This window comes from Petromyzon marinus, chromosome 12, assembly GCF_048934315.1.
Source record: "Petromyzon marinus isolate PM22_M1 ecotype Great Lakes invasive population chromosome 12, UKy_Petmar_22M1.pri1.0, whole genome shotgun sequence".
Lineage (NCBI taxonomy): Eukaryota > Metazoa > Chordata > Hyperoartia > Petromyzontiformes > Petromyzontidae > Petromyzon > Petromyzon marinus.
In genome coordinates, this window is record NC_133678.1 from 928284 (window position 1) to 944052 (window position 15769).

At 57.3% G+C, this 15769-nt stretch overlaps 1 protein-coding gene across 3 annotated transcripts; it reads right to left on the minus strand.

Annotated features, from left to right (window-relative positions):
- Window positions 1–620: 620 nt before the first annotated feature.
- Window positions 621–14357, minus strand: LOC116941740 (uncharacterized). Of its 3 annotated transcripts, XR_012941503.1 has the most exons (4): window positions 13156–14357; window positions 9473–9566; window positions 1453–7710; window positions 621–1379 (listed from the first exon to the last, which is right to left on the minus strand). XR_012941503.1 is itself a non-coding variant. In XM_076066463.1 (3 exons), exon 3 carries the CDS (start codon window positions 7618–7620, stop codon window positions 5500–5502), a length of 2121 nt encoding a protein of 706 aa, XP_075922578.1. In that variant the 5' UTR covers window positions 7621–7710; window positions 9473–9566; window positions 13156–14357; the 3' UTR covers window positions 621–5499. The 3 variants fall into 3 exon arrangements, 2 of the variants coding, with proteins under 2 accessions (XP_075922578.1, XP_032809003.1); XM_076066463.1 differs by having other exon boundaries at window positions 621–7710; XM_032953112.2 differs by lacking the exon at window positions 9473–9566 and having other exon boundaries at window positions 621–7710.
- Window positions 14358–15769: the final 1412 nt, after the last annotated feature.

Consider the following 15769-nt stretch of genomic DNA (forward strand, 5'->3'; position numbering starts at 1 on the left):
CGTCTATGTGTGGCCACGCCCACTCTGAACCCCTCCCTCTCCTCCTCCCGCCCACTGTGAGAACAGACGCCGCTCCGTGCAGCAGCAGCGTTGAAGCTCTGACGCAGCCTCTCCCTCCTCCCTCTCCTCGTCTCTCCTGGACCCCTCTGCGCTTCCGTTTCTCTGCTCACCCTCTGACACCCCCCCACTCTCTCCCCTCTCCCTGCTCTTTCCCCCAGACATTATTCCAGTCTTGTCTCTACTCCCCTTGCCGTGCAGGTTGTGGTGGTGTAGCCACGGGTACAATCGTTGCTATAGTCATGGTTTTGGTTTTTGTGTTTTTGCCCGAACCGACCTCCTTTTACTCCGGGCCGTCTCAGAGCGCTTGGCAAGGGGACACCCCCAGTGGCAGCTGCCCCTGTTCGGCACAAGGCTGACTCGGCACCTGGCTTGTCAGCGGGCATTAAGTCTGCCAGTAGGGAGGAGGGGGTGGGGCGATGATTGTTGCTTGGCGTGCAGCCCTGTGCAGCCCTGTGCATTGTTTATAACCCGCTCGGATCAGTCGAGTTCGATTATCATCGATATCCGCCTTGGTGACGATGATCGGGCAATGGGTATCGGGGGCTGCGGGGACACGTCCGTTTGCACCTGGCAAGGTTTGGTTTTTATTTTTCAAATTACTGTACCCAATATATACTGTACTCATATAAAAACAACGAAACACGTTCTTCAATAACACTGGCCTTCAAAGGGAAACATGAAATAGGTGACGGTTCGGGTAACGGCCCTTCTTCATAGTGCATCGAATGGCCCATCGCAGAAGGAAAGGTTCATTGCCCGAAACGTCGCCTATTTGTGCGCACAACAGGCACAAAGGGTTAGGGCGATACATTTTTTTTGCTTAACACTGCAATGCACATCATCATCAACATCACCAACATTAACACCATCAACATCGACAACATCAACAACATCATTACCACCATCCTCAACATCATTATCGTCATCATTAGCATCATAAACGACAGCATTACGATCATCAACATCTCGGGCATCATCATCAGCATCATCTCCACTGACATAGCATCATCATCAGCATCATCTTCATCATCATGATCATCAACATTGTTACGAAGATTAATACATTCTATATTAACTTTAAGGACACAATTTGTCATAGTTTGTTCAACATCGCCATCCTCATCTATGGTCTCTCCACTGCTGGATGAATGCCTCCCCGTCATTGTCAGCAGCAGTATCATGAGTCATCGTCTCTCCACGGCTGGATGGAGGCCTTCCCTCGCAGGTCGCAGCCTCCCTCCCGGTTCTACAATGCCCCAATACCACCTCTCCAGAGCAAACACACACGGAGACTCTACACACGTAGACTCTACGTGCACCTAGACTCTACGTAGACTCTACGCACGAAGACTCTACACACGTAGACTTAACGCACGTAGACTCTACGTAGACTCTACACACGTAGACTCTACGTAGACTCTACGTATACTCTATGTACACTCTACGTAGACTCTACGCACGTAGACTCTATGCACGCCTACAAGGACAAAGTTCCCCCGTCTGGACTTTATCTGACTGGTCGTAACAAGTGCTGTGAGCGAGCACCTCTTAAGGCCGGAACGGCACACGAGAGGATGAGTGGCCAGCAGCAACACGCCCGGCCGCATTTGTCTCCCCAGTGCAAATGCTGTACACACCAGGTACCCATTTAAGGCTGAGTCGATCTAGGGGCAACCCAGGACTGATTCCGATATTCGTTACCGATGTTGCCAGTGAGTAGAAAATCGAACTCGGGTCGTCGGCTTCGTAACGCAGTGCGCTAACCACTGTGCCACAGTTCCTCCGTTATACACGCAAACGAACATATACATACAGACACACCACTAGCATCATCATCATCATGAGTCAGGGCCCATTCTCTGAAGGATGAAGGCCTCACGTTCTCGCCACCCCTCTCGATCTGCGATGGCACAATCTGTCTCACTCGGTACACGAGCTAATTCGGTTGCTCCATTCTTCCACAGGGGTCGTTCTTCCGAAAATCTTTCCCCTCCTTCGCCTGTCATTCCGTCACCAGTCTCGTCCGTCGATCATCATCTGGGCCGGTGGTGGCTCCGCTGCTGCTGCTGCTGCACGTGGCTGCCTGTACCCCAGCGCGCTGTGCGAAGGCAGCAGCAGTGAGGGTTGGTGGATCACCGCACAGATGTTGCTGTGGAACTCCCTTCCTACCACGTGGGTGGGCCTCGAGGGGGAGCCGTACCCCGGCTCGCCAGGAGAAGGCGGTACAGCAAGTGGACGAATCGCCATTTTGGGGGGATAGAGCGTTGCCCCCTCGCGCAAGGCGTGGGTTGTCTCCGGGTGCTCTGGTTTCCTCTCCACCCACGTGAACAATAAACACGACTCGTCGGTAATTGGCTGGCATCTTACAAACAAAAAAACTTCAATGTAGCAGCAGCACGCTCAAGTTATGCGTCCTGCCGAATCTCACTTTCCTCGATAGGCAAATATGATGTTCTCTGATTTGTGTTTGATCCACGGGGCCAGAATGAATCACTCGGCCCGAGTGGCCCACCGGCTGCTAGAATCGCGGGGAGTGCGGATTGTATCACGGCGACCCGCGAGAAGGGGAGGTGGGGGACGCGATTAATCCAAAGATAGCGTGACTCGGAGTGACTCGGGTGACTCGGGGTGACTCGGGTGACTCGGGGTGACTCGGGTGACTCGGGGTGACTCTGGGTGATTCGGGGTGACTCGCTGTCGATACGAAGGGATGGAGGTTGATTAACTTTCGCACCTCCGATTAGCACGGCTGGCCACGTCGGGTGCAGGAAGACGTTGGACGTCGGTACAGAACTTTGAGCCAGTCTCAACCTCTCCCACAAACAAATCTTCCCACTCTCGCTTCTCGCGCGCCGCCAGCGGCAGTTCCAAGACGTCTAGCTCCTCAATGCTCCCACCAAGACGTCTAGCTCCTCAATGCTCCCACCAAGACGTCTAGCTCCTCAATGCTCCCACCAAGACGTCTAGCTCCTCAAGGTTCCGACCAAGACGTCTAGCTCCTCAATGCTCCCACCAAGACGTCTAGCTACCCAAGGTTCCGACCAAGACGTATAGCTTCCTCAAGTCTCCCACCAAGACGTCTAGCTACTCAAAGTTCCGACCAAGACGTCTAGCTACTCAAGTCTCCGACCAAGACGTCTAGCTACTCAAGGTCCCGACCAAGACGTCTAGCTCCTCAATGCTCCGACCAAGACGTCTTGCTCATCAAGGCTCCGACCAACCTCAATGCTCCGACCAAGACGTTTTGCTCATCAAGACTCCGACCAAGACGTCTAGCTCCTCAATGCTCCGACCAAGACGTCTTGCTCATCAAGGCTCCGACCAAGACGTCTACCTCCTCAATGCTCCGACCAAGACGTTTTGCTCCTCAATGCTCCGACCAAGACGTCTTGCTCATCAAGGCTCCAACCAAGACGTTTTGCTCCTCAATGCTCCGACCAAGACGTCTAGTCTCCTCGAGTCTCCGACCCCGATCGCCGTGTATTGGTCAAACCGCGCTCGGCTCTAAAAGCGAGCGGATTACACACTGCGCACGCCCGATGATTGGTGGACATCGTCTCCGTGTGAAGACGCAAAGAGCTCTCGGTTTAAATGAAAATTAAGGAGCGAATCGTCCATACTGACACAAAGACAAAGATCCCCCGTACAGCCTTAACAGACTGTTGGGGCAAGTGCTGTTAGCGAGCACCTATGAAGGCCGAAACGGCACACGAGGTGGTGGGTGGCCAGCACCATCTCCGGCCGCCTTTGTCTCCCCAGTGGCGATGTCTACACACTTTACTAGGTACTCATTTGAGGCTGAGTCGACCTAGGGGAGGCCCGGGACCGGTTTAAATAATCGTCACCGGTGTTGGTGGCCGTGAACGGGAAACGAACTCGGGTCGCCGGGTTCGTAACGCAGCGTAGCACTAACCGCGACACTACAGCTCCCCACACACACGTACAACAACAACAACAACCGCCATTCGCCACTAAGTGGCGGTGACGTCACCACGACGCTTGTGCCAGGCCATGTGCACATTGAGACCACGTGGAGTGTCGAACGCCCGCTGGCAGGAGGTCACGGGGCAGACCCAGGTGCCACGGGTCGACTGACTGAGATGACTGGTTGATGCACCACCTGTGCCCCATACTGTGCCAACCTGCTGTGCTTTAGCCACCCGGTGCTCCGCTCGTTGTTGTGGAGCGTCGCTCCTCCGCCCTCCGTTGTTGTTGGAGGGCGACTGCCTCCAACTGCCCAGTAGCGTCCTTCACGAGCCTCCTCCACAGAGACCGATCTTGACACCGCTGGTACCAGTCATCGGCAATTCCACTCAGCTCCACGTCCTCCTGTACCACGTCACTCCATCTCTTCTCTACCCCGTACCACGCCCGCTTAGCCCCCTCGATCCAGCCGAACAAAAGCTGTTTCGGTATGCGGTGGCTGGGCATGCGGGCTACATGACCCAGCCAACGCAACCTTGCCTGCCGGAGGAGCTCACCGATGGGACCGTGCCCAGATCTTTCAAGGATTTGTGAGCTCCTCACACAATCCAGCCTGGTTAAACCCAGGATGGATCGTAGGCAGGCCAGCCTAAATGTTTCTAACTGGCGAAGATGTTCCATTAGGGGGGTCCACGTTTCGCAAGCGTAGAGAAGGGAGGGAATGACCGTGGCCGAGAAGACCTGAAGCTTAGTGCAGAGCGACAGACCAGGTAGCTTCCACACAGCATTACGCAACCGATGAAAAGATATTGCCGCTCGACTGATTCGGAGTGAAACTCTGCTGTTAAACTGGGGCCAGTCATAAGCCCACTGCCCAGGTACGGGAAACTCTCCACTCTCTCCACAACTGCCCCATCACCGATTGGGAGTTGTGGGGGTGGAGTGTCCGATGGTACAAAATACCCAGGCAGGTGCTTAGTTTTGGTGGGGCTGATGGTAAGGCCCCATCTCTTAGTGGCACGCTCCAGTCTCAACAGCAGCGTCTCCAACACACACACGTACACACACACACGCGCACACATGCACACACGCACGCACACACGCACACACACACGCACACACACAATACCATTTCAATGTTTGAATGGGGGCGCTGTTTAAAAAATCGTGTTCACCAATCATCGTGCGCGTGCAGCGCGTTTACACTTGATTTGTATCTGAGCGGAGGGATGTCGGCCGCGCACGTGGGGGGTAGCCGTGCGTTGGGCTGGGGTCAACAAAGAGCTTCTTAGCTCTACGGGCTTTAATCAGTGCGAAATACGCTTCTGGTTCCGATTAATCGCGCGGGGATTTACAAATCCGTCGCAGCAGTCCACAGTCACCTCTCTCCCTCTCTCTCTCTCTCTCCCTGGATAAACCTCTGGGGTGGAAGGATCACCCGCGAGAATTTGGGATGAGTGAACGCGCACGCGGAGCGAGCGAGCGAGCGGAGGGTCGCTTCGAGTCCGCTCCGCGTCAGAAGGTGGACTCCGAGGTGTCCCTGCGCTCCGCTCCCCTCTCCGCCGTCTCCTCGAGCTCGAAGCTGAAGTTGCTGTGCGAGCGGCTCATCACGGCCGCCGCGCTGCCGCGGCTGCGCTCGCACGCGCGCCTCCACCCCACCGCCGCCGGCACCGCCTCGGCGTCGTCCTCGCCCCACGCATCGGCCCCTTGTAGCTTCACGTACCCCGACGATGCCTTACCACCACCACCACCACCACCTCGTCTACCACCACCTCCTCCGCTACCACCACCTTGTCCACCTCCTCCCTCTGCTGCCGCTCCACCACAAGACGCAGCGCGTTCTTGCAAACGTGGCCAGCTTGGATGCTTCACCTTCTGCTGCTGCTGCTGGTGGTGGTGGGGCTCTTGAGGTTGGCCCGAGCAAGTGTGGAAGGCATCTCGCTCGCACAGGTCCAGAGACTTGGACTGCCCGGACACCACCGCGCACGCCGCGCTGTTGCCGCTGCCCGTGTCTCTGTCGCTCGAACTTCTGCGTCGTGAGCGCCGCGCTGCGTCCGAGAAGGCACGAGGGGCAGCAGCAGGAGGAGCAGGAAGGGCAGCAGCAGGAGGAGGATGAGGGGGACGCCTCCTGGCGAGGGCAGGCGACAGCAGCTTCCCGAGGAACGCGACGGCTGGGGAGAGCGACGCTCTCGACTCCGCGGAGGAGGAGGCGGAAGTGGGGGGAGCCGCTCTCCTCTGCTCGGCGCGGCTGTGGAGCAGCTCGTCCTCGGGGTTGTCCTGCGACCCCATCTCCTCCTCTTCCTCCTCCTCCCCGTGGCCGTCCTCGCCGTGGTCGTCGCCGTCGTCGCTGTGGTGGCCGCGCAGGAGGCACTCGGGGTGGGAGGGGAGGAAGGCGCCCGCGGACGCGCGCACGATCGACAGCTCCACGAGCGAGGGCGACGACCTCGACGCGGGAGCCCCGGCGGCGGCGGCGGCGGCGGCGCGCTCGGCCGCCTCCCCCTCCTCGATGACGCAGTTGTTGAGCTTGATGATGGGGAGCGTGAAGGCGCTCACCGACGGCGAGACGATGGAACGCGCTCCGCACTCGCCTCGCCTGCTCGCCCCCCTCCCCTCCACGCGCCCTCCGCGTGGTGCCCAAAGCCCGGCCTCCACGGAGTTCCGGAAGGAGGCGGTCGCCAGACTTTGGGCGAACGGCCTCGGCGCCGTCGTGTGGCCCCCACGTGGCGCCGTCTCGCTCCGGCTGCCCGGTGGCTGCGCGCTCAGATCGACACCTCCAGCCAGGGCCTGTCCCGAGCCACCACGCCGCGTGACGAATCCTCCTCCTCCCTGCCCGTCGCTCTGCCTCTCCTCCTCCTGCTGCTCCTCCTGTAGCTGCCCGGGCCCTTGCCCTCGCCAGGGCTCGTAGCCCGAGAGCGCGTCCCTCGCCTGCTTGGCGTGCATGACGTTCACGTCGATGACGGTGGAGTAGATGTCCCGCAGGTGGATGATCCGCGTCTCGCGGTCGCGGTTCTCGTGCAGCACCGCGTTGGCGCAGATGAACACGAAGATTCCCACGCCCATGAGCAGCGGCCCCAGCAACTTCATGCGCTCCGAGTGCAGAAGATGCCTCACCACGAACGCGACCACGGAGCCACGGGCCGGAAGCCTCAACTGCTGCTGCTGATTATCTTCCTGCTGCTGTTCTTCTTGATGCTGTTCTTCCTGCTGCTGATCTTCCTGCTGCTGTTCTTCCTGCTGCTGATAATGCTGCTGCTGATGATGATGCCACCACCGCCGCTGCTGCTGCTGCTGCTGTTGGAAGGCGGAGCCGTTCCCTTCTCCAGGAGGTTCGAAGGCGGCCCCCGGAGGCCTCCTGCGAGGCCAGTATCCCATGACCGTCATGGTGATGCCCACGAGCAGCACCAGGAGGCCCAGGCACACCACGACGCCGGAGAGGGAGCACATCTGCACCTTGCCCCGCACCACCACGGCGTCCGCCGGCCGCCTCCGCCGGGCCAGGCGCCTCGCCCGCCGCTGTCTCCTGGCGCGCCGGCGCTGCGAGTCTCGGCGCTCGGACGAGTGGAGGCTTCCGCCGCTCGCCTCCTGCCTTTGGCGAGTAGCGACGATGCCGCGGAGGACTCCCCCCGTGGCGATCATGATCCACCCCCACCCCTCTCCCTCCCACCCCTCTCTTGCTCGCTCGCCTGCTCCGTCCCTGGCCACGCGACTCACGTGGCCGCCTGCGTTCTGGTGGGAAAGGAGTGGGTGGTTAGATGGGTGGTGGATTGGGCTGGTGGGTGGGTGGGTGGTGGGTTTGGTTGGTGGGTGAGTGGGTGGGTGGTGGATTGGGCTGGTGGGTGGGTGGGTGGTGGATTGGGCTGGTGGGTGGGTGGGTGGTGGGTTTGGATGGTGGGTGAGTGGGTGGGTGGTGGATTGGGTTGGTGGGTGAGTGGGTGGGTGGTGGATTGGGCTGGTGGCTGAGTGGGTGGGTGGTGGATTGGGTTGGTGGGTGAGTGGGTGGTGGATTGGGTTGGTGGGTGAGTGGGTGGTGGGTTTGGTTGGTGGGTGAGTGGGTGCGTGGTGGATTGGGTTGGTGGCTGAGTGGGTGGGTGGTGGATTCGGTTGGTGGGTGAGTGGGTGGGTGGTGGATTGGGTTGGTGCGTGAGTGGGTGGGTGGTTGGATGAGTTTATAACTTAAAGACTGTTGGGGCACGTGCTGTTAGCGAGCACCTATTAAGGCCGGTGATTCCTGCTCAGATGTTCTGTGAAGCGGTACTCCTATTCACATTCCTGAGTAAGGATTGGAAATTGCACGTTCCTATGGAGGGAGTGAGGGTGCGGGGAGACGGGGGACGCGGGATAAGGTTCACTGAACTATGTAGCTCTTTTGCAGAAGCGACCTGTCTATCATAATTGAAAGCTCAACGAAGTGGCTTATCAGATTGAAATGAATAGCAGCCAAACACTCTAAATGCGTGTTGTTGATTCTCGATGTGGAGGGAAAAACCGGAGGACCCGGAGAAAAATCCACGCGGCCACGGAGAGAGAGAGACATTCAAAATCCAAATATATAGGCGTCAGGGTCGGGATCGAACCCACGAACTTCTGTACACCAGGCGAGGTAGTTAACATCTCCTAGCCACCGCGGGAGAGGTGGATTCACGCTCAAGTCACATGGAGCCATCTCCGCTCAGATGGGCAGCTCCCTTCGCTGCTCGAGAGTCAACGGGGGAAATTCTACATTCCCATGGCGAGGGGTTGGATTTATTCGCTGGCACGTAGTGGCTATGCGCGCCTGCAGCTTGGAGGCGAGGATTGGTGGATCACGCAGAGATTTGTGAATTTCCCAAAGCCAAAAAATGCACCGTTTCACTCTGGTCACTCGTTCGCTTCCGGCGTTCAGTCGCCTACTCATCACTCTTCTATCGCTACCACTGCTATGGTTACTGTCACCGTCAACCTCACTATTTATTTATTTTTGTGAACCGTCATGAATAAGGGCCACTGCCCGAAACGTCGCCTATTATAAAAACAATTCCTCTTAAGGCCACACACGCGCTGTTATTCGGGAATGCGTTCATCTCCATGTAGGATCATAACAGGTGGCAGTGGCCACGGTGATGCAGTGACCGATCACGCGCGCACGGCAAGAGAGGACATTGTAAATGTCTGTGTGGGAGAGCGGTGGTGCCGTGGTTAGCGCGCCGTACGCGCTACGAACCCGGCGACCCGAGCTTGATGCCCGCTCAAGGCCAACATTAACACCGGTGACCTTTATCTGAACAAGTCCTGGGCCTGCCTTAGATCGACTCAGCCTCAAATGAGTACCTAGCGCAATTTGTAAAGATCGCCACTTCGGAGACAAAGGCGGCCCGGCGTGGTGCTGGCCACCCACCCCCGTGCCGGCCATCATAGCTGCTCGCTAACAGCACTTGCCCTAAAAGTCTGTTAAAGCTACACGGGGATCTTTGCCTTTGTGTGAGTGGTGGCTATCCACTGCGCTACGGACCAGACCCCCCGAGATTGATTCCCGCACACAACCAACACCAGCGTCGAATATCCGAACCAGTCCTGGATCCTTGCCGAGAGTCGATTCATCAGCACTGGGGAGACAAAGACGACCGGGCATGATGGCGTTGGTCACGCACCCCCTCGTGTGCCGTTCCCGCCTGCATAGGTGCTGCTACTCGGGAACAGCACTTGCCCCGACAACCTGTTGAAGGCTGTCTTTGTCTTGATTGTGCGTGGCCTCTGCAAACGTGTGTATAGTTGCATGTCACCGTGCATGTGGTGTGCATGTATGCATACACGTGTGTTTTACGCTACACATCGCACACACACACGCTAGACAAACTACACACGCACGAACAGTAGACACACAGTATACACACAAAGTATACACAAACACGAAACACACAGCAGAGACACGACACACACACACTCGACACTCACAGAGAGCACAACCCGAATACTAGACACATCAAACACAGTGCGCACACACCACACACACACCACACACACCACACACACACACACACACCACACACAGACACCCCACACACACACCACACACACCACTCCCCACACACACACACCACACACACCCTACACACACACCACACACACACCACAAACACACCACACACTCCCCACACACACCCCACACACACACTCCACACACACCCCACACACACACTCCACACACAAACCACACACACACCACACACACACAACACACACACACACCCCACACACAGACACCACACGCCACACACCACACACACTTCACACACACCCCACACACACACACCCCACACACACATTCCCCGGACACACCCCCCACACACCCCCCACACACCCCACACACACACACCATACACACTCCACACACATCCCACACACACACCACACACACACCACACACACCCCACACACGCTACACACACCACACACCACACACACACACCACACACACACACACCCCACACACACTACACACACACCACACACACACCACACACCACCACACACACCACACACACCACACACCACACACACCACACACACACCACACACACCACCCCACACACACCCCACACACCACACACACACCACACACACCACACACACACCGCACACACACCACACACACTACACACACACAACACACACACCACACACACTACACACACACAACACACACACCACACACACCACCACACACCACCACACACCCCACACACAAACCACACACACAACACACCACACACACACCACACACACCACACACACACCACACACACACCACACACACACCACACGCACCACACACACAACACACCACACACATACCACACACACACCACACACACCACACACACAAACCACACACACAACACACCACACACACAACACACCACACACACACCACACACAAACCACACACACAATACACCACAAACACACCGCACACACCCCACACACAACACACCCCACACACACACCACACACACAACACACACACACTACACACACACACCACAAAAACACACACCACACACTACACACACACACCACACACACACACACCACACACAAAACACCGCACACAACACACCGCACACACACCCCGCAGACACACCACACACACCACACACACACACCACACACAAACCACACACACACGCCACACACAAAACACACACAAACCACACACACACCACAGACACCCCACACACAACCCACCACACACACACCACACACACACCACACACACACCCCACACACACCCTACACACACACTCCACACACACCACACACACACACCACACACACACCACACACCCCACACACACCCCACACACACCCCACACACACTACACACACACACACCCCACACACACTACACACACACACCACACACCACACACCCCACACACTCCACACACACCACACACCACACACACCACACACACCGCACCCACACCACACACTACACACAACACACACACCACCACACACCACCACACACCCCACACACAACACACCACACACACACCACACACACCACACACACCACACACACAAACCACACACACAACACACCACACACACACACACCACACACAAACCACACACACAATACACCACACACACACCACACACACCCCACACACAACACACCCCACACACACACCACACACACACCACACACACATACACCACACACAAAACACCGCACACACACCACACACACACACCACACACACACCACACACACAAACCACACACACAAACCACACACACAACACACCACACACACAATACACCACACACACACCACACACACCCCACACAACACACCCCACACACACACCACACACAGACCACACACACAACACACACACCACACACACCCCACACACACCCTACACACAAACCACACACACACCACATACACACACCCCACACACATCACACACACCACACACACCCCACACACACACCACACACACACACCCCACACACACACCACACACACACCACACACACACGACACACCCCACACACACACCACACACACCACCACACACACACCACACACACACCACACACACATACACCACACACAAAACACCGCACACAACACACCGCACACACACCCCACACACACACCACACACACACCACACACACACCACACACACCACACACACAAACCACACACACAGCACACCACACACACCACACACACAATACACCACACACACACCACACACACCCCACACAACACACCCCACACACACACCACACACACACCACACACACAACACACACACCACACACACCCCACACACACCCCACACACCACTATACACCACACACACCACACACACACACCACACACACACCACACACAAAACACCGCACACAACACACCGCACACAACACACCGCACACACACCCCACACACACCACACACACACCACACACACACCACACACAAACCACACACACAACACACCACACACACCACACACACAGTACACCACACACACACCACACACACCCCACACACAACATACCCCACACACACACCCCACCCACACCCTACACACACACTCCACACACACCACACCACACACACACCCCACACACAGACAACACACACACACCACACACCCCACACACACACCACACACACCACACACAGACAACACACACACACCACACACACTTCACACACACACCCCACACACATCCTACACACACACTCCACACACACCACACACACACCACACACACACACCACACACAGACAACGCACACACACCACACACACTTCACACACACCCCACACACACACACCCCACACACATCCTACACACACACTCCACACACACCACACACACACCACACACACACCCCACATACAGACAACACACACACACCACACACACTTCACACACACCCCACACACACACACCCCACACACATCCTACACACACACTCCACACACACCACACACACACCACACACACACCACACACACACCCCACATACAGACAACACACACACACCACACACACCCCACACACAACACACCACACACACACCACACACACACCACACACACCCCACACACAGACAACACACACACACCACACACACACCCCACACACACACCACACACCTGCAGGAGGAGGCAGAGGCAGCTGCCCTGGCCGGCGAGATCAGCGTCGCCCCACTGACACCACGAGATAAGCCCCCCCTCTCCGTCTCTCTCTCTCCGTCTCTCTCTCTCTCCGCCTATCTTTTCATTCCTCTTTCTCGCTCTCTCTCTCTGTCCCCCGCGCAGCCTCGCGGACTCACGGCTCTCGTCGAGTACGAGTCCCTGCTCCTCCTCCTCCTCCTGCCATCATCACCTTCCTCCCCCTGCACCCTCCTCCTCCTGCCCCACGCTCAGAGTGGACCGCGTGGCTCCGTGTCGCGCGCTCTGTGTGAGGCTGCTGCTGCTGCTGCTGTTCCTCCAAGAGAGTAGGGACACTGGTTGGACGGTGTAGCGTGCGTGTGGGTGCGTGTGTGTGCGTGTGTGTGCGTGTGCGTGTGGGTGCGTGTGTGCGTGTGTGTACGCGTGTGTGCGTGTGTGTACGTGTGGGTGCGTGCGTGTGCGTGTGTGTACGCGTGTGTGCGTGTGGGTGCGTGCGTGTGCGTTTGGGTGCGTTTGTGCGTGTGTACGCGTGTGTGCGTGTGGGTGCGTGTGTGTGCGTGTGCGTGTGTGTACGCGTGTGTGCGTGTGTGTGCGTGTGGGTGCGTGCGTGTGTGTACGCGTGTGTGCGTGTGTGTGCGTGTGGGTGCGTGTGGGTGTGTGGGGAGCGGTGGAGTCGCGGTTAGCGCTGCGTTGCGCTACGAACCCGGCCACCCGAACTCGATTCCCGCTCACTGCCAATACCCTGTGACGATTTTCTGAATCAATCCCGGGCCTCCAATACGTCACCTAAGCTCTAGCTAAAGACCCGGGGCAAGAACGCCATTGAGGAAGACTAAGGTGGCCAGGCGCGGTGCTGACCACCCACCCCTCGTGTACCGTGCCGTTCTTCGTAGGTGTCAGTCGCTCACAGCACGTTCCCCAACAGTTTGGTGCCTTTGTGCGTTCTGGTGAAACGTGCATGCGGCTCGGTGTGAGTTTGTGGCCTTTACGCCCCCATCGAAGATGAACATCAGTGGAGGGATGCAGGCAAGGCCGATGAGTCAGATGCCCTCTGAGACCTCCTGTCCCAGGTGTTAGCTAAAGTGGCCCCTCGGGATATCCTGTTGGGTGACTTCAATGCCCGGGTGAGCTATGACTCGGGCACGTGGGCCAGAGTTATTGGAAGGCATGGGCTAGATCGGATCAACAACAATTTGAGGAAGCCGCTAGACTTCTGCGCGAGACTTCGTGGACCTGTAAATCACCAACACGCTGTTCCGGCATCGGCGCATCCACACGACGTCGTGGATGCGCACCGGCTCCAAACAAGTACATCTGCCGGACTCTGTGTTGCCGGAGCAGCCGTTCTGGGCCCATGGCATCGATACCAGGCGTCTAAAGTGACGCTCCGTCCTTGGAGGCCTCCTCTCACCATGCAGTGCTTGCCAGGACCTTTCCCTGCGCGCCGAGGAGGAAGCTGCCCCGGTGGTTGTTGCAATCAGTGCGGCCCCCCCCCTCCTCCTCCTCCTTCTTCTTCTTAGGAAGGGGGACGACCATGACACGTTCTGTTTACGTGACAAACTTTACTAATTGGCGGGTTTAACGACACGTTCATATATTTACGCGATCTAACCCCAAAAATACCTGTACTTATGGAAGATGTTTTTAGTTATTCGAATTCGCGAAAATAAATGCGTGTGTCGTGCACCCTCCGCCACTCGACAGAGCAAGTTAATAAAGTGGTCTCTACTTTAGCGGCACCACCGGTGTGATGTTGGACAACGATACACACGCGTTTAACAATGCGGTAGTCCGACGTTTCGCTGGGAGACACAACCAGAATCATCAGGCATGTGCTAGATTTGTGACCCCTGTATTGCTGCTTGTCAACAGACTGTTGGGACGAGGAGCAGCACCTATGAAGGCCGGCACGGCACACGAGGGGGTGGGTGGCCAACACCACGCTCGGCCGCCTTTGTCTCCCCAGGGCTGATGTTTTACACACCGCACCAGGTACTCGTTTGAGGCTGAGTCGAGCTGGGGGAGACCCAGCACCAGTTCGGATAATTGTCACTGGTGGTGGCCGTGAGCTGAAACGGAACTCGGGTCGCACGGTTCATAGCGCAGCGCACTTACCGCTGCACCACCGCCCCCAACTCAATACACACGCACGCACCAACAAAGACAAAGATCCCCCGTGTAGCCTTAACAGACTGTTGGGACAAGTGCTGTTCGCGAGTAGCACCTGCGAAGGCCGGCACGGCACACGAGGGGGTGGGTGGCCAGCACCCACGCCCGGCCGCCTTTGTCTCCCGAGTGGCGATGTTTACACACCGCACCAGCTACACACACGTACACACGCACACGTACACACACGCACACGTACACACACGCACACGTGCCGAGTGCTCGCCCCCGCTTGGTGCTCATGCGCGCTCACGAGAGACGCGCTTTTCTTCACAGGAGCCGCTGTGGTTGCTAAGAAACCGCCTGCTGATGAGACATCTTGCGGATAGAGGTGGGGGGGGGCGGTCTGTTACCTTGAGACTCTTCCACCAATCCCGAGGACTCGAGCTACCACACACTGACTGTTCCGTCTGATCCGATAGCAGCACGC